Raw genomic sequence first — 19971 nt, forward strand, 5'->3', positions numbered from 1 at the left:
GCATGGAGAAAAGAAGACCAAAGAACTGTCCGAGGACTTGAGAAGCAAAATTGTGAGGAAGCATGGGCAATCTCAAGGTTACAAGTCCATCTCCAAAGACCTTAATGTTCCTGTGTGTACTGTGTGCAGTGTCATCAATAAGTGTAAAGCATTGTGGCTAACTTCCCTAGATGTGGACGGAAAAGAGAAATTTACAAGCGATTTCAACGAAAGACTGTGCGGATGGTGGATAAAGTACCATCCGTCGGCGTCTGAATGAAAAGGGACTATGGTAGGATACCCAGGAAGACCCCACTTCTGACCCAGAGACATAAAAAAGCCAGGCTGGAGATTGCCGAAACTTACCCGAGAGAGACAAAAACGTTTTGGAAGAATGTTCTCTGATCAGATGAGACAAAAATAGAGCTTTTGGGGAAAAGGCATCAACAAAGTTTACAGGGGAAAAAAACAAGGCCTTCAAGGACACGAACACGGTCCCCACAGTCAAACATGGTGGAGATTCCCTGATGTTTTGGGGTTGCTTTGCTGCCTCTGGCACCGAACTGCTTGACCGTGTACATGGCATTATGAAGTCTGAAGACTACCAACAAATTTTGCAGCAAAATGTAGGGCCCAGTGTGAGAAAGCTGGGTGCCCCTTGGAGGTCATGAGTCTTCAAAAAGCAACAGAAAATGCTTTGAGAGAAAGCACTGAAGACTTCTAAAGAGGCCAGCAATGATTCCAGATCTGAATCCCATAGAACACCAATGGAGAGATCTGAAAATAGCACCCTTCAAATCTGAGACCCGAAACAGTTAGCAAAAGAAGAATGGTCTAAAGTTCCAGCAAAGAATTATAAGAATCTCATTGATGGATACTGGAAGCGGTTGTTCGCAGTTATTTTGTCTAAAGGTTGTGCTCCCAAGTATTAGGCTGAGGGTGCTAATACTTTGGTCAGGCCCATTTTTGGAGTTTTTTGAAAAATGATACTGATTTTTTCCCCCTTTTGTGTTTTTTTATTGCAAGCAAAATAAATGAAGATATTACTAACAAGGCTTCTGTAATTGCAATCATTTTCTGGGCGAAATTGAACATTATCTGACAGAACTGCAGGGGTGCCAATACTTTTGGCCAGCAGTGTACCTTTCCAACAGTACATGCAACTTAACAGTGAATTTCCTCATTCAATTCACTTTTACTGGAAGTGGACTGAATTTGCCACCAAATTTAAGACGAAGTGTCTCCGTCAAAGGAAATATCAATCAACCTATTGGCCAACGTGAATTAGTTAGCCAAAGTCAAATTGTTAAAGGGACCTGAAAAATGTCCAAATCCCCCCTTGAGTTTTTTAATCAACTTTTACAGTGCCATTGACGATGATAGAAGTCCAGTCATGTGGCTCTTAAAAACAAGTTTGCCCCTCCCAGTTCGAATGGATTCAGGGTATCCACTAGTGCTGCGACGATTAACTCGAGTAATTACATAAAAGATTCGAATTAAATTTTACTGCTTTGAGTATTTGTTTCATTAAAGTGGCGTCATGGTTTCTATTGAAAGTGTTTGCATTGTTTTATTGATTTGGGTTGATACTGCCGTCTAGTGGCGACAGTGAATATGACGTAACACATTTCACATGGCTCAATCTAGCTGCTCCCTGTTAAGATCAGCATAAGGTTAAGTTTTTGTTTGAGCTAATGTTTTTTTAATGCATTCCTAATTTTGTTTATTGGTAAATTTCGCAGTTTTTGTGGGAATAGGTCAACCATTTGTTCAGAGCGTTGAAATTTTTTTGTTAGCATTTTATAGCCTGTAAGCTAGCCAGTCGTTCTTTCGTTGTACTGTTTGCAGCTCAGCTCAGGTATTTTATGTTCCTTATCCGATTACTTGATTATTCGAACTCACAAGTTCATCAATTGACTACTAAAATAATCGATAGCTGCAGCTCCAGTATCCACAGGACTGAAAATGTCTTACGCCCAATACAGTAATTTAAATGCCTTAAAATTTCTAAATATCTCCTAAAATATCACAAAAGGTCTTAAATACTAATTTGAAATGTCTTTATTGACGTTCCTTTTATTTAAAACATGCATTAACTTCAGTCTTACATTTAAATGTTTGGATTTTTGTGGACACTATTACGCTACTACAAAGCAGAGCTACCTGTCATTTTCCTAGAAGTCTTTTGTACTTTTTTGCTGGTATCGATGAGCAATGGGTCTTAAAAAAAAAAAAAAAAAAGTCTTAAATTTGGCTTGTTGTAACCTGCAGAGAACCTGGGATTGGACATTATTAATGACAAACTAAATTCAGAACAGAAGGATGAAAAGAGCCTCATAATGGATGTCAGTTAATCTGACCTTTTGTGAATTTTTCAATATACAACAGCAAAGCAGCTAGAGACGCTTGAATACAATCAAAAAGTAGTTTTAATAGGTGTGAAACTGACAAAAATAAGTAAATGTACTGTATGTCAAAAGTCCCAGGCATTAATGTTACCATGAACGCCTCTCATGCTTTAGCTTTCTTTCTCCTCTTCTGTTTTTTCGGCGGCTCCCTCTCTTCGCTCTCCGGTGTTTTCTCTTCTTGACCATCAGTTATTTCATTAATGAAATTTTCACCTTCTTTCAATATTCCATTTTTGGAATTCTCTTGCTCTACGGATGTTTCCTCTGACATTTTCCTCTTGGGATTCTCTTCCCCCTCCTCTACCTGTTCCATGGCATCCCACACCTCGTCCACCTCGTCATCCTCCTCCTTTACCTCCAGGCAGTCGTCCCCAAGGTCGTCCCCAGCCTCCTCCAAGGGTCTGCTGGCGAGCAGCAGGCAGTTGAGGCGGGATTTGAGGTAAACCTTATGCTGCAAGCGCCGGTCCTCTAGGCTGTGGATACGCAGGAAGCGGTCCAGGCCGCAGGATGCCACCACTGGTTGTGACGCGTGGCACTGCAGGCCCCGGACTCCGCCCGACAAGCCCTTGAAGCACCCCCGCACCAGACCTTTCCGCAAGTCCAGGACGGCAATCTGCCCGTGCGTGTTGCCCACCACTACCGAGCCACCTGCAGCGGGAAGTGACAACGTGGTCAGCGGGTACTCCCCGTAGGTTGCCTCCAGCACGGGCCGACGCTGGGGTGTGGAGGGGTCGTACACGTGGACCTGGTGATACAAAACAATATTAAATGACGAATAGTGCCATCCACTCATTATCTGCAATTGTGTCAATGGCACTGAAATGTCAAAACAGTTTTTATCTTCCAATGTTTGACGCCTTGCTGCTTTTACCTGGTGGTATCCCGTGCAGGTAACCACCTTGTCGGATCCTGGTATGAAAGCCATGTCCTTGACCCAGTGCGGCTGCCGTAGATTGAGCCAATCGTTCCGCAGGTTCCTTGCGGTGAACACGGGTTTGTCGGGCTTCTCCAGGTCCCACACCTTAAGACAATTTTCTTTACCGCCGGTCGCCACCTTGTGCCTGTGCTCCGGGTTCTGCCTCATCCGGGCTATGTCGTTTCCCACGCGGATCTCCGCGGCCGGCTCGCCGCTCTCGTCCCTCCAGACACGGAGCACGCCTCCCCCCAGGCACGTCACGAGTGCGGCGCCGCCATCTAGCGTAGCGAGGCCGACGAAGGAGCCGTCGGAGGGGTCGCCGCATTGTCGCACGTCGGTGAAGGTTCCCTTCTCCACGCTGAAAGTCTTGACGGTTCCGTCCACGCCACCGACCAGAAGCTCGCTCTCGGCCGCGTCGGCCCAACACAGCGTCCGGACCTCGTGCTGGCGGCTCAACTGCGAGCTGTGACAGAAGTTGAGGGCTTGTCTGCGAGACACGCTGACGCCCTTCAGGATACCCGTCTCCGAACCGAGCCACACGGTGCACGGCCGGCTGCTGTCGCCCATTTTGCGGGTTCACTGACAGCGTCCACGCGGCGACCAAGAATTTGTGCTATCGCCCAAACACGCGCGTTACCGAGTCGCGTGGCAGTGACGTCATGAAGCGTCTTCTTCTGTGTTTTTTTTTTTTTTTTTTTTTTTTTTTTTTTTTTTGGTGTGGATACACCAGCTTCGTTTTGTCTGATCGCTACTGCCTGGACTGAGATTTATGGCTCCTCGAGATAAGACTTTGATTTTTTTCCCGTGGCTATCGTAAGTCAGAACAGTGTTCTCACGAATTATTTTTTACTGTGCCCATAAAATCCCTTTGCAGGTAAAATGTAAATTTAGAGAGTGGGTACAAAAATGACTTGGGTGCTCTTGTTGTGCTCACTTTGGCCACCAAAGGACAGCACATCAGTGTGCATTATTATAAAGCAGACACATTTTGGGGATCAAGTCTTGTCATTTTTAATGGTTTTGATTTCTTTTACATTATTTATATGTTACCATATTTGAAATTTGTTGTCATACGACGTACATTGCCTCTAATTTTGACGTCATACCGTGGATGAAAACAGGTGATAAGTGACGTTGCGTTGTTTTGTTGACATCTTTTTTGCATATATAAGAGTAGATATATTAGGCAGTGTTGGCGCTGTAAGTAATTAGCGGCCATCTTGCATCGGACAACGTCTGAGGCCAAATCGTATTATCATTGCTACGATTCAGGCTAGATGTTGCAAATATGTTGACTATTTTTGATTACATGATACGTGATTATTTTTATGTGTTTAGCCAATTTGTTGAATCTATGACGTTTCTGACAAACTGGGCTGAATTTTTTTTATTATATATATAGGTAGATAGATAGATAGATAGATATATTTAGCATTTATACCTATTTCTAGCATTTATAGCTATTTCAAAGTACAACATACAACATTGACTAATGGTTATTGAATTGCACTGACGCAACATGGCCGACAAGTGACGATGCTTGTCCACGTTGGCTTACAGTGTGCACTTTACATCTAGCAATTTACATATGATATTTATGGTTTAAAGGTTGATGAGCTATACATCTGACGTCACTACAAGGCGCCAATTACTTTTGCGCATGCGTAAATGACCGACGCGCTCCATTTTGGCTCGTCCTCTTCCTACAACAAGCGACCACGGATGTGGGAACCGACTGTATTGATTCGTTTTCGTGTTGTTTTGTTTGACCACCTAGATTCAAACAAAGTGTGGATAACAGAAAAATTATCGCGCGCCACATTCGTCTAAAGTTCAAGCCGTCTTCGTCTGTGAAATGGACGGAGAAGAGGACGAGTTCATGTCCGGGAGTGGGAGCCACTCCGGTAAACACTTTTGATTTGGCTACATAACAAGCTCACGCAGAAATGTTATAAAACTAAATCTCATACTCTGATGCACGCAATGGTACCTCTTTTAGTGCAGTTTTCCTAATCTACCGACTATAAACAAACACAGAGCAGAACGTGTCTAACCGTTAAATAATACGATACCAGGAAATGCTATTTAATCAAACGGCAGTAATCGACAACATATTTACAGCTGTATTATTTTATGGACCAGTCTTCCATAAATTTGTAAAAAGATATATTACTGAGGCCTTCGTTTACAACTTTTCCCTATGCAGAAGCCTCTTCTAGCGTTTCCTCCGTGAAAACTGGTCTGTTGTGAAGCCCCCGGGGACGCACCATATTTTTGAAAAAGAAAACAATAATGAATGTTGAAAGGAGTTTTTATTTTAATGTGTTATAATAAGCCATTTATTAACAACAAGCAGCATACTACTTATACTGAGTAGCCAATTCAGTGGTTCCACACTTACCATCTTGGGTCGCAAATAGTTTAATTTTGCTACCCCGAAAAATGGTTACATTTCATAAAAATGAGTCTCAATGGGTTTTCAATATGTTGGGCAATTATCGTGGTAGGAGTGAATTCTGGTAAATGAACTCCGGCGTTTCCCCAAGCAGCCAAAACCTTTCCGGAAAAAGGGACACTGGAACGTTGGACACCCGAGCACGTCAATTCTGGCTCGTTCCTAACAATCCGGACCGCAAGGGGACACTTCTAGGGACATCTGCCCCAACGGTAGAACCGTTGTTACACGGGCATATAAAGCACGTTTTAAAGGTGCCAATTTAACTTGGCAGAATTCGACTTCTACTCCACTGCACTGGAATCTTTTCTTTCTCGGGTGTAGCCTGCCTTGCTGTGACCTATATTCCAAAAACACTTTTGAAAGTGGTCCTATTAAGGGTTTAGCGATTGTCAAGTTATTGCTCTATTTTGGGGTGTGAAAATTTCCCTGGTGACTGTCAGTGACCCTAAAAACAAACCTGCCGATTTTTGTTAAAATCCCACATACGGTTTGGGAGCAATCGGAATATATCGGTTCTGGGATTTTATCGATTTTCCCGATTGAAAACTGCAACCTTGGAACATCTGAGAAACACTATTGATGTCATTCTCTGAGTGTCAAATTTGGTTAAAATCCGGCTATTCCTTCTGCAACCTTATTTTTTTCGATGATCGTTTTTCAATACTTATTGGGGGCACTTTGATACAAAACTGACTTAAGAACACTCACAGACCCTTATGCAGTGTATAAATTGGTGTGCATGACTGTCACCCCAGGAGGAAGCCTTTTCTGAAGACTGTAAACAAGAAACCAGTCTCATCAGACCATAGGACATGGTTCCAGTAATCCATGTGCTTTGTTGACATGTCTTCAACAAACTGTTTGCTGGCTTTCTTATGTACCGTCTTCAGAAAAGGCTTCCTTCTGGGGTGACAGCCATGCACACCAATTTGATGTAGAGTGGGGCGTATGGTCTAAGCACTAACTGGCGGACTCCCCCACCTCTTCAATCTCTGCAGCAATGCTGACAGCACTCCTGTAACGAGCCACATGACATTTTGGAGGGAAAATGACGAGCAGTACTCATTTTGGACATTTAGGGGTGTACATAGTTTCTATGTGGTGTACTCACTTTTGTTGTCAGGGATTTAGATATTAATGGCTATATTTTGAGTAATTTTGAGGGGAAAATAAATTAACTATTATATAAGCTGCACACAGACTACTTTTCATTGTGTCAAAGTGTCATTTTGTCAGTGTTGTCCCATGCAAAGATATACTTAAATATCTGCAGAAATGTGAGGGGTGTACTCACTTTTGTGATGGACTGTAGTACAAATGTGGAAATTTCCAAGAAAATCAGTCAAGCCGTTTCAGAGTCCATAGGGAACGAAAAGACACAAAAGTTCTATTCATATACAAGTTTAGATCCTGTAATGTAGTTTCACAAAAAGACGATCTTAATTTTTCACAAAGAAACCAAAATGCAATGCGATTTAATGTAATGACAGAGAGCTGGAACAGGTGTGTTCTCACATCATCCATAAGATGTCACCATTGCACTTTCAAACGTATCACCAGGCACGGTTAAAATATGTATACGTTGCATACTTTACTTTGTAGTTTTAGTCTGTCAGCCCACCAGGCTTATAAAGCACTAGGGGAAACCCTGTCTTCCCAACATGTCGCGGTTAATTTATGGATTCTTGAAGGTCAGGGTTCAAGTTTTTATTGCTTTTGTTATCCATAGATGATGGAGGCGGCACTCCAGTTCAGGATGAACATCAGACATCAGACATGGAGGACATGAGTAGCAACAAACACAATTCTGAGGTCAGGCTCATTTCTTTCAAGCTGCTGTTAACAGACATGACTGTTGATGTGTGTGCGGGTGTGTGTGTGTGTGTGTTAGGATTGTCAAAAATATCGAAGGATCGATACTGAAATGTTGTAAAGGGATAAGTTAGCCTTAGTGCGGCCAAATTTTTGTTATTGCTACTTAATGTCTTTTTCTCTTGTTGTTGAAGTGCAATTGTTTGTGTTACTACAACAGTGGTCTCCAAACTATTCCACATAGGGCCGCTGTGGGTCCTGGTTTTTGGTCATACCGATCAAGTACAGATCTTTTCACCAATCTGGTGTTTTGTAAGTGTAATCAGTTGATTGCAGTCAGTTGCTGCTTGTTTTAGTACAAACCACATTGGTTAAAAGGTCTGTACTTGATCTGTATGAACAAAAACCAGGACCCACAGCGGCCCCGAGGACCGGTTTGGAGACCCCTGTACTACAACTTTACCCCTCCGTGCCTAAATGCTTAAGTTATTGAAGTGCAATTTTACTTTTTCTTGAAAAAGACATTTTATTTATTCTGTGTTTCTGTGCGGTATTGATATTGAGTAAACATTTATTGCGTTTAAATGGGGTTACTTAACCCTTTAACACCTAAGCCTATTTTGGCCGAATTTGCATGCATTTGATGTTGCCTTTATATTTCAAAGAAAAAATTGTTTACAATGGCCAAGTTGGGTCCCTTTTTTCAGGACACCTTGAACTTCATGTCTAAACTGTTGTTTTCTTCACTGACCAATTATAACCCACATTTTGGACCCAAAAAGAAAAAAATCCCAAAATCTTTTTTCAAAATTTCTAATGTTGATGTCCCATTGACAACCAAACATGCTAGACCAACCGTTTTGAAGCTTGATAATATCAATTCAACTTGTTAGGATAAACATTCAATAGAAAAAAATAAGATTGAATAGTTTTATATTTGACAATTCAACACAAACAGCAGGTATGGTCATAGGTGTTTTTGGCCTTTACACATACTATGGTCTAAACAGGTTATATACTGTGCAAAATAGTGAGAAAATTTATATTATATATATCATCTAACACAAAAAGGGTTTGGAGGATATCTCTTTGTGAAGTTAGGTGTTGTAACCATCACCTTATGAAAAGTATATACGTACATGCAATCAAGCTTCTCCAACACACATCTACATAAAAATTGAAAAGATTATAGTGAAGAAAAAATACATATAAGATTGAAAAAAAAGTATTTTAAAAAATATTGACAAGTAGTTCAGTTCAATTCCAAATTTTCAGGCATGCGACCCAATAAAGTTTTTTTTTTTTTTTTTGCGCATTCAATAAAGCTTCTTCTTGAACAGGTCACGGAGCTGCGTCTCACACAACGTCACACAGCCTACTCTTTCGCCGTTTGCGCGCTGCTGTCACTTCTACTCGCCGAGACGCCGACTCATCCCAAGAAAACAACGACAAATACGGCTCATCTTCTTCCTTGAGTTAATGAAATAATGCGTTAGCTTGCGCTAAATGTAGTTTTGGATTCATTCTGCACGTTTCAAAGTCGCTTGCGCGGGGCGGCTATTTATCGGCACAACACCGGCCATTGTTTGCTTCGCATGCCTCCCTTTCAATAGTTGGCGCCTCGCTCGAAAATTTGTTTAAAATGATGACATTCGGTTCGTCCTTCTTGACATCACAACGGCTCTTGGGATATGTAGTCTTTTGTGCTGCTTTCGGTTTTGAAAAAGGACAAGAAATGATGGAAATATGGAGATGGATACATGGTCCATGCAGCGTTTTAATGCATATTTATGAGTGCAATAAAACTATAAAACTCAAATGACATTACCTCCCGCAAATAAAAACTGGTGTGGACATCAACTTCCACACTTTCAAACGAGACCAACCAGCAGCACGTGGGTGACATAATTACAGCGTGACGAAGCTTCAAATACGATATGCGTAAACGCGTCGCTGCCGACACATTCGGTGTTAAAGGGTTAATATTACTTAGTATTGTTAATATATACTGTATTCTGTGTTATTGTAAATTGGTTACAAAAAATTGGGGGTGGGGGCGCAATAATATCACATATCGCATTAATTTATGAGAGAATTTAGCGCCCACTAAAATTTGTTAAAGCGACAGGCCTAAACACACCCAATATAAAATAAACAGCACTTATACCATAGTTTAACCCTTTAAGGTCTGGGCCTATTTTGTCTGATTTTGCATGCCTTTGAAGTTGCCTTTATATTTCAAAGAAAGAATTGTTTACGATGGCCTGGTTTGGTCCCTTTTTTTGTGACACCTTGAACTTCATGTCCAAATTGTTGTTTCCTTCACTGATCAATTATAAATCATCATTTTGGGCCCAAAAAGACCAAAAATTCCAAAATCGTTTTGTCAAAATTTTTAATATTGATGTCCAATTGACAACCAAACATGCGTAACGAACCGTTTTGAAACTTTGTAATATTTATTCAACATGTTAGGATGAACATTCAACCAAAAAAAATTAGAATAAATAGTCTTATATTTGACAATTCAACATAAACAACAGGTATAGCCATAGGCGTTTTTTGCCTTTATACATGCTCCAGTCAAAACAGGTTATATACAGCAGACCTAACAGTGAAGAACAGTGAAAAAATATATACCATCTAACACAAAAAGTGTTTAGAGGCCATCTCTTTATGAGTTTAGGTATTGCGGCCAATCGCCTGATGAAAACTATGTACACACAATCAAGCTTCTTGAACACACATTTATATACACAAATTGAGAAGATTGATGTGGGAAAAATATATATATATATAACATTGGGGGGAAAAAAGCATTTTCAAAAATATTTACAATAAACAAGTTAAATTTTTTTCAGTCATGCCACTCCGAAAAGCAGTTTCGTCCTGGAATTAGACACGGCTACATCACACAGCTCACACTTCCATGGGGTGTCGGTCCTCTTTCCACCCTTCCATTTTCATTTCACTTTGCTTTAATTGTCACTATAAATGTACATGAAAATAAGTCAGTATTTATGAAAATAATAAAGTATAAAATAAAAATATATACAGCAATAAATAATAATGGAAATCTATATGTATGACAATAGAAAGAATACCATAGCTGAATATGTGCTACATCCCTAATCTTCATATAGAAAGAAGAACACCACAAATCATAAATTCCTGCCTGGGATACCCACAGTGCACGTACGAATAAAAATATATACAGCAATAAATAATAATGGAAATCTATATGTATGACAATAGAAAGAATACCATAGCTGAATATGTGCTACATCCCTAATCTTCATATAGAAAGAAGAACACCACAAATCATAAATTCCTGCCTGGGATACCCACAGTGCACGTACGACTTTGATCTGATATGCACATTTTATTATTATGTACACAAACACACACTTATATTGCATCAAAATTAACTTTGTCTTGCAATATCAAAAGAAACTTTCAAAAGAAACGTTTTCAGCATTAAAAAAAAGAGTGAGTTGGTTTACCTCTGCTCGTCGATGGCGTCACCCACGTGTTCAAATCCGTCACTATCTTCACTCGAGGACTCTTCCGAAGAAGACGATGATGACGAATTTGGACCATCCTCTTCTTCAAGTTGATCAGAAGCACAATTGCTTGCGCTAAATTTAGTTTTCCGTTCATTGTCAAAGTCACACAAAGTCGCTGCTCGATCCAGCAGTATCCAACTGGCCGTCGCTCGCCACCTCGCTGCTTCAGAACACTCCTCCTCCCTCTCGTTCGGTTGAACCTCGCACCGCAGTTATATTTATTAAAAAAAAAAAAAAAAACGCATTTTGTGCTTCCACTGTGACTTCGAAAGGGTTCGTTTGATTTGTGTTTTTTTCATGGAGCTTCCGTTTTGAAAAAGGACTAGAAATGATGGAAATATAGACATAAACAAATGATCCATGCAGCGTTTTAATGTTTTTTTGAGAGGACAATAAAACTATAAAACTTAAATGACAATATCTCACGTTGTAGTTGGTCGATTGACTTCAAATAATAACGAGAGTAAACCGCAACTTCCACACTTTAAAACGAGACCAACCAACGGCATGTGGGTGACGTAATTAAAACGTGAGGGCGCTTCAAAGACGACGTGCGCTGAGGACGCGCCGCCGCGTCCTTCGACTCTCAAGGGTTAAGGAAAACAAGCAGAATATAGGGCATAAGAGATACATGACGCCTTCTCACGGAAGCCCAACGTGTGCGTCATGCAACTGACTGAGCAAGATTGACGCTGACGAGAAAAGACATCTACAAGCCCATGTCTGCGCCACTCCCGCATTCAGCTCTCCCGGGCAGTCCAAAACAAATGGTGGAACGCCCTGTCCCAACACAAGGAACACCGGAGACCGCCCTATATTCAACTGATAACACGACTGATAAGACTCCAAGAGCTCCTTTGACGCTGAGGTGGCAAAATCCATTACCCTCGTTGCCCTGACAACAATAAACCCCCCCCCGCGAGAGCCTTCAAAAAGACTGAATGTTTAACTAATCGTTGCCATTTTTTCTCGGGAACCTTTTGTTGACTTGTGATATGGTGACCTTGGAGCCTCGCTTGGGTCCGTCTGTGCTTTGATTGCTGTCGACTCAGAATAAATTTTCAAGTTGTGTTTCGAAGCCTTCTTCCAGCTCTCAAAATGGAGTCAGTGCAAGGGTTTAAGACTAAGGTGAACGCGCGGAGTTTGGTCTTTCGGCCGGGTCGTCGGTCTCTCGCAGGCCCGGTTCAGCGGGATCTCACCGGCCCGGGTCGTTGGAGCTGTGCCAGCGCAGTCCCGGCGGTTCGGCTGGCTTGATTCCGGCAATCGGGCTAAAACGTCAGATTCCTTCAATATATTTGAGCCAACTAATTGATAGATTAATCGATTACTTAATTAATCGATAGCTGCAGCCGTAATATATATACAGTATATATACTTCTATCAATACTACTGTTTTTGAACTGCTACACGTCACCAGAAAATGTTTGTTATGAGGTCCATTTGACACCTTTGTGTCATCAGGACGAGGGAAGCAATGCCGAGGAAGCGTCCTACAACAAACGTCAGGACGACAGCGACTCTGAAAACGACGCACGTAGAGGCGCCGACAGTGACTCGGAAGCGGAAGCACCCGCTCGCCACGGCAACTACAGCCAGAGGAGTGACTCAGAGACTCCCATCGACCGTGAAGATCCTGGAAGCGATTCAGAGGCAGAACCGCCGCGGCCTGCTGACAGTGACGATGACGACGACTCGGTGGGCAAACGCAGGACGAGCGCATCGGAAGATGAGGACGGGGCGCCGGTCAAACGGGCCGTCTCGGACGCGGAGGAGGGCGAGGCGTCGTCCCCCATCGGGCACAGGGAAAGCGGCTCTGACGCGGGCAAAGCGGCGGCCACGGACAGTGACTCTGACAATGAGGACGGCAAAGTCAAATCCGCCGCCTACAGTGACTCTGACACGGAGACGCCGGCCGAACGCAAGGCAGTAGTGCCGGACTCCGGCGATGAGTCTGACACGCGGCAGGGGGACGTTGAAAAAGGGGGCGGAGGCAAATGGAAGGCCGTAGTGCGCTCGGACAGCGAGGAGGATGACGATGGCGAGGGGAGGAAGGGCGGCGGTGACGCCGAGAGATCTGACGGAGGACCTCGTGAGGTGCAAAAAGCCTCGGACGACAGCGATGATGACAATGAGCAACCAGGTAATGCCCTCCACAACACTGAAGTCTGTTGTTTTAACGTACATGTCTTGACTGCCACAATTAATCGACTAATCAATTATTGAATTAATGGACAACTATTTAGAAACGAGAAAATGCTGTTTAGGGAGAAAATGCAAGGGAATCCTGTGCTCTCTATTCCATGTAGATTTTCAGTAACTTCCTATTACCGTAATTTCCCAAATATTAGGAGCACCTGTGTATAATGCGCACCCCAAATTTACTTGTAAAATCTAGGGAAAATTATTGTACCCGTTTATAACGCGCCCCCTAATTTGAGCACCAATAAATAGAAGAATACAAGAAAACAGCTTGTGTACAGATACAGAAATGTCATTTTACTGACTGGTGAAACACATCACAAACATAGCATATTGGTTGTTCAAAACATTACCATAAACTGACAATATTTACGGTAATAATATGATTTGACAAATTCTCCAACCTACCAGAATCTAGGAGAAAACAAAACAGATGTGACTTTTCTTTTAAAGGCTGCTGTATAACTTGCTGGTTTCATCATGATGAATAAATGTTTCTTCCATGGATTGATACGGTAAAATGAAAGTGAGAACGTAAGTCGGAAACCTGAGAGAGCTAATCGCTGTCGACACGACAGTAACAGTATGAGCTATTGTTATTTGGGTTTGAGTTTCCCGAGGGACAGATATAGTTGACAGATACACACAGGAAGTCGGTGTTGTTATGTTTGTTATGGTCCGAGTTGCGGAGCTGCAATAAACGTTGACTCAAATGAGTTCAAGAAACTAAATTCTGTGCTTTATGAAGAGTGGAAAAAAGCAGAATTCAACACAGACGAAATCATTCGGCCGATCAGAGTGAATTATTACCGAAACAAAATGGTGAAGTCACGCACCGTAATGGTCAGCAACGGATCGCCCCATATGTTTCTTCAACACAGCGTGGCCGTGTCAATAAAAAAAAACGGTTTATATATAATATATATTTATTAGGGCTGTCAAACGATTAAAATTTTTAATCGAGTTCATTACAGCTTAAAAATTAATTTATCGTAATTAATCGCAATTCAAACAATCTCTAAAATATGCCATTTTTTTTCTTTAAATTATTGTTGGAATGGAAAAATAAGACACACGACGGATATATACATACAACATACTGTACATAAGTACTGTATTTGTTTATTGTAACAAAAAAATCCACAAATGACATTAACATTCTTTCTGTTAAAGTGATCCACGGATAGAAAGACTTGTAGTTCTTAAACGATAAATGTCATTGTTACAAGCTATAGTAATTTTATATTAAAACCCCTCTTCATGTTTTCGTTTGAATAAAATTTGTAAAAATTTCAATCAAAAGTAGAGTTAATATAATAAGAAGAATAAAAATAACAATAATAAAAATAGAGTGACCAAAGCCTTAAGTTTTACGGGTATTTTGCATAGCTATTTTCATATGAAATGCCAGTTCATTTTGCATGGTTGTTTAACTGTGTGACAGAATAGGGCCTCATTACTATAGACTGAAGTGCTTTTCTTTTTGTGAACATTATTTTTTTGGGAGAGATGGGAATATTATTTTTGTTGTGCTTTCACTAAACGATACTTACAGTGGGGAGAACAAGTATTTGATACACTTTGTTTGTTGTGAAGTAGGGCTGGGCGATATGGCCTTAAACATGTATCACGATAAATTGAGCAGATTTATCTCGATAACGATAAATGACGATAAATTCGCCCAAGCGTACTGTTATATAATTTGAAAATCTGAATCAATGCATGAAATACAGATTAACTGTTTCTTGTTGATTTATTTACCAGCATTCAATTTCATATACTGTATTTAACAGTTGTACATGCAGTCTAAACATTAAGTTTATAAAAATGTAATGTAAGCAATAAGAATTCAAGTATGAACATTTATAACAGCGTGTATGACTTGAACAATGTACATTATCAAAATCAATATGCCTGTGCAAACGTCATTGTAACACAAATGACTTGCAGCTTGAACAGTACACTTCAAAAAGACAACTTGTTAATGGCTGCTGTGACATAATTATTAAATACAAGTGTTTACATTATGGTTTCAGGGTCCCCCCCAGTGCATTTTTTAATAAATGCACGCACAAATGAAACCCCAAACAAACAGAGAGAGACACACACACATTAAAGCTATATTGATCTTCTTCAAATGAAACGCTTAAGATTTTATGATAGCAATAATGACACAGAAATAAGCACATACAGAAAAATAGCTGGGGCCATTTCTCGGTCATTATAAGTTTCGCCGTTGGATTGTACTTTAAGCTGAATGCTTTACCATCACAAAAGCTATCAGAGGAATCACACACAGACAGATACAAAATAATGCCACATAGTAATTGCTAGATGCAGTCCGTGCCCAATCCACTCATTAAGTTCAGCCGTTTCGACAAGTTAGAGCCGCTATCCGACTACATCACGTTCATTTGTAGCGTTAGCCGCTAGCTAGCGTTAGCCTGGTTACCAGTAGAAAGCACTGAAAGCACCATCTCCGGAAATTGTGAGAACAGCAGGGAGGACAGCGGGTGAAAGCCCGTCTGGATGCCACCAAGAGTCTACTAAATGTCGGTTAAAAGTTTGGTGAACCTCCCTTAAGCCACACTCCATCACGTTTTGCTTGTAGCGTTAGCTGCTAGCGTTAGCTTACTGGGCTTTTGTTTGATTGGCTCCTTGATGATCACGTGACTCCCTACGTAAGCCCATTGACGGTTTCTTAAAGGGGAATGAACATAGACGGACAACACAGAATCAAAGCGGGATGAAAAGACTATATTTTCTTGTTTTATTAATTTACCGAATTTACCGACATGGTCAAAATTACGTCGGTCATCGTTAAGAATTTCGGTGACGGTAAATTTTCGGTTTACCGCCCTGCTCTATTGTGAAGGAGTTGCCAATAAACGGCGCGGTCCAAAGAACGCCTTTGTCCACTCGCCTCTACTGTATAACATATATCTGTACATATTTTACCCAAAATACAACAAGAGACACATAATGCCGGTGGCATTCTCTTCACTCTTAATGTCCATAAACGGCCTCATTGTAATCTGTTTGAGGCAATATGCGAGATGGTCATTCACCCAAGCGCCAGCAGAGGGCGGCAAAACTCCATAACAAGTGAGCGTTTCAGTCTACTGTCATTTAAATCTGTCTGAGCGGGACATCTGCTTTAATTGCGTCAAATATTTTAACGTGATTAATTTAAAAAATTAATTAACGCCCGTTAACGCGATAATTTCACAGCCCTAATATTTATATATATATATATATATATATATATATATATATATATATATATATATATATATATATATATATATATATATATATATATACAGTGGGGAGAACAAGTATTTGATACACTCACAATGGGAAAACCCATTGGCAGTGTATCAAATATTTGTTCTCCACATATTTCTGTCTCCATCCATGTACCCGTATATAATGCGAACCATGATTTTACAAGTTGATTTTGGGGGGGAAAGTGTGCGTTATATTCGGGAAATTACGGTAATTTTGGGGCATTTTCAGGTCACGTCCTTGTTAACTCATCGACTGCCATTGACGGCGCTGGACGTCCAATCCCTTTTTAATTGGGAGGGGCGAATAACAGTCGCTTGTTCCTGAACTGTAACAACTAAAACTAAAAGTGTTCCATGGTTTTCTTTTTTTTTTTTCTGGGGGGTTTCAGGGGCTTTCACAATTTTTGTTTTTCAGTTTTCAAGGTTTTACATTTTTTTCTGCAAATTTTTGCAGTTGTATTTTTATTTTATTTTTTATTTTATTTTTTTTTGAGCGTTTTTGTGCTGCTTTCACTGGTAGTTTCGCCTCTTAGCACAGATGTTGATGTTGAAAGCATCGTGTCTTAAATGCAGATGTTAATGGTTGTGTTGGTGTGTTACAGTGAAGAGAAAGAAGGCCATCCTCTCAGACAGCGATGAAGACGAACAGACGGACAAACCAGGTGACTCGAAGTAGTCTGGCCTGAAAAAAAATTTGCAAGTTCACTTTGACTAACTTGTTGGCAAAAATACCACCTAAGGTTATTATCAGCTTGAGCTACGGTTGTCCAAAAGAGGTTTGAAAACACAAAAACAAGGCATAAAATACCCAGGGAAAAATACACGAGGGCCACTGTTTGTTTTTTAAACTTAATGAATGGATTATTTAAAACATTTTTATTTCTTTATTATTATTTGTATGATTATTGTATGTTACATGAATATATTTGTATTGCCCATGGCAAAATATGCTTAGGCCACACAATTTATACATTTGCTGTATTTATTTACATTTTTATTCTAAAAAGATTGTGCACCTTGGGCAAAACGTGCGGGCCACACTTAATTTTCATTTACTACTACTACTTTACTATTTTCTGGACTATAAGTCACACTTTTCTAATAGTTTTGCTTGTCCTGCGACTTATTCTCAGGGGAAACCTATACATGTTTTTTTTGTTTTTTTCTTTACTGACCGCCACTAGAAAGTTGTTTAGGATATATTTATCCGAAAAACTGTTAACACGTTATGTTAAAAGTTGCCTATTTAGCCTGTTTTTTTCTCCATTTCACCGTTATTTCTTTAACATATAATATTTCTTTTGGTTGGTAATCAATTTAAAAATTGCCCCCCAAAAATGTGATTTATATGTTTGTTTGTTTGTTTTTTCCTCTTTGTGCATTTTTTGGCTGGTGCGGTTTATACCCGTGTGCAACTTATAGTCCAAAATATATATGCAAAATACACTTAAGTTACATATACTATGTTGATTTTACAAAGGGGCGTGCAAAATATTGTCCCTATGGCCTTAATTGGACCACGGGATGCAAGTTTGAGACCCATGGTTATCGATATTTTTTTCCTCATTTCATCTACTCATTGTATCCTCAGCGGTTAAGCGGAGTCGCGCCGTCTCCGACGACGACGGCAACTCGGACAGCGACAGCGAGTCGGGCGGAATCGATAAGAGCATGGCAGCTAAGCTTCGAGAGCTGGGTTCAGACAGCAGCAGCGATGACGATGAGCGCACCAAGGGTGCGGCGGAGGGCAAGGACGAGAAGGCGCTATTTGGGAGCGACAGCGACGATGACCACGATAACCAAGAGGAGTGAGTACACTGTAATACAATGCAAAAACACAAAAGATAGACAGCAAATTTCAGAGTTGGAGGATGGTGTCCTTCAATCCTGAAATGGCTTAGATATTATGTAAAGTTTGGGACGTTTGCATAGGGACGTTAGGGACATAGTACTAGCAACTTTACAGGAAGTGCAAATTGTCCCCACCGACTTTTAAGCAACCTTATTTGCATCATAAAATGAGTTCAGTTAAAGAGGTCATTTAGATTGTCTTCACATATTTTGTAAGGATAGAATTGACCCTACCATTATTAAATGAATTACTTTCATTATGTCCAGACTTAACTGACACTATTTTTTTCCTAAAACGCACATTCGATTGGCTGATGACTAGTTCAGTTCCCCTGTTTTCAGTGTGAAACTACTAGAAATAAGGGAAATTATCTGCCAGTGCTTCAAGTAAATTTTACTCAGATATCTTGAAATAAGATTATTTTCAGCTAGCTATTTTTATTAAGACACTTATTTTAAGCAAAAAGTGAGTATACAGTATTTAATCTACAAAAAAAGCTGTTTTTCCTCAGAAATGTTCTTAATTCAAGAATTGATATTGTTCAAAACATTATTTAAAAGCATTTTTCCCCCTTGATTTTGGTGAAAAATTACCAACATTTAGATGTATGGGCTTAATAGGAATAAGGTAATATTTACCTAAAGTAAATTGAAAATTTTGACACATTAATCTGTTAACTAGTCTTTAACACTCAAAACAAGATGGAGAAAATTATTCGACGAAAGAAAAATTATCTATTAAGACTTTATAGATTTGCAGAGTCAAAGTTGGTACAAGTCAATACAGATTTATTTTTGCATTGATCTTCTAGCCTACCAATTAATTAGGTTCATATTGGTGAGAAATGTAGCCCTGACTCCCGTTCACCCAATCTGTTTGGTCTTATTAATGTCCAGTCCCCAGCAAAAAGTGTACATACAGGTTATGCTGTTATATCGTCCCTACCAATATTGAGACCAAACCTACGCCCTAATAATAATATTAACAGTGAGCTGCCGCGACATGCGACCGCGATCTCTCGCTATCTCACCCGGTCTCCTTCCCGCTTCCTTTTACGTCACAGCTCCCCAGTCTGATCGTCTCTATAGGGGGTTAGTAAGGGGGTTTCTGGGGGGGGTTCCACATTCTGTCTCTCATGGTTGAGGTTTACCCATGTTGACAATCACAGGCCTCTCTAATATTTTCAAGTGGGAGAACTTTCACATCTAGTGGTTGAGTAAATACTTATTTGCCCCACTGTACATGTGATATTTACCGTAGCATTATGTGGGCGTAGATTGTAGCGACTGTGGGACGCAGTCAGGTATTATAGATTTTTTTATCTAGCAGCATGAGTTGAGCCAGAGCCGTGAGTTGAGCATTGTCATTACCCGGGTAATGACAAGCATGATGTTTAGTCTCGGTCCGTTCCTCATCGCGTCCCGAGGACTGCGCTGTGTTTTAGTTCCGCTTGGCATATTTTAATAATCGGAATTTGGATGTTTGGTATTC

The 19971-nt window shown here is 40.5% G+C and overlaps 3 protein-coding genes across 4 annotated transcripts in view; 2 read left to right on the forward strand and 1 right to left on the reverse strand.

Moving 5' to 3' along the window:
* The window catches only part of LOC130917765 (arf-GAP with coiled-coil, ANK repeat and PH domain-containing protein 2-like), a 31053-nt gene extending 28702 nt beyond the window's left edge, over positions 1-2351 (forward strand). Inside the window, exon 25 of the mRNA XM_057839438.1 lies at positions 2-2351. The gene's annotated coding sequence lies outside the window, so the exon portion shown is untranslated. The remainder of the gene's footprint in view (position 1) is intronic.
* On the reverse strand, positions 2188-3974 carry LOC130917767 (WD repeat-containing protein 74-like). Its single transcript, XM_057839442.1, has 2 exons — positions 3259-3974; positions 2188-3132 (listed from the first exon to the last, which is right to left on the reverse strand). The coding sequence occupies exons 1-2, from the start codon at positions 3868-3870 to the stop codon at positions 2491-2493; spliced, it is 1254 nt and encodes a 417-aa protein (XP_057695425.1). The 5' UTR covers positions 3871-3974; the 3' UTR covers positions 2188-2490.
* Positions 3975-4029: 55 nt separating this feature from the next.
* Positions 4030-19971, forward strand: part of LOC130917985 (protein IWS1 homolog) — a 39330-nt gene continuing 23388 nt past the window's right edge. The window contains exons 1-5 of one of the 2 annotated variants that reach the window (XM_057839800.1): positions 4030-4116; positions 7491-7573; positions 12601-13279; positions 17231-17290; positions 18220-18436. In XM_057839800.1, coding sequence (XP_057695783.1) covers positions 7538-7573; positions 12601-13279; positions 17231-17290; positions 18220-18436 — 992 coding nt within the window. In that variant the 5' untranslated portion in view covers positions 4030-4116; positions 7491-7537. Of the gene's footprint in view, positions 4117-5000; positions 5208-7490; positions 7574-12600; positions 13280-17230; positions 17291-18219; positions 18437-19971 lie in introns of those variants that run through there. The other variant, XM_057839799.1, reaches the window with a different exon arrangement.

The sequence above is a fragment of the Corythoichthys intestinalis genome, chromosome 6 (assembly GCF_030265065.1).
Source record: "Corythoichthys intestinalis isolate RoL2023-P3 chromosome 6, ASM3026506v1, whole genome shotgun sequence".
In the NCBI taxonomy this organism is placed as follows: Eukaryota; Metazoa; Chordata; class Actinopteri; order Syngnathiformes; family Syngnathidae; genus Corythoichthys; species Corythoichthys intestinalis.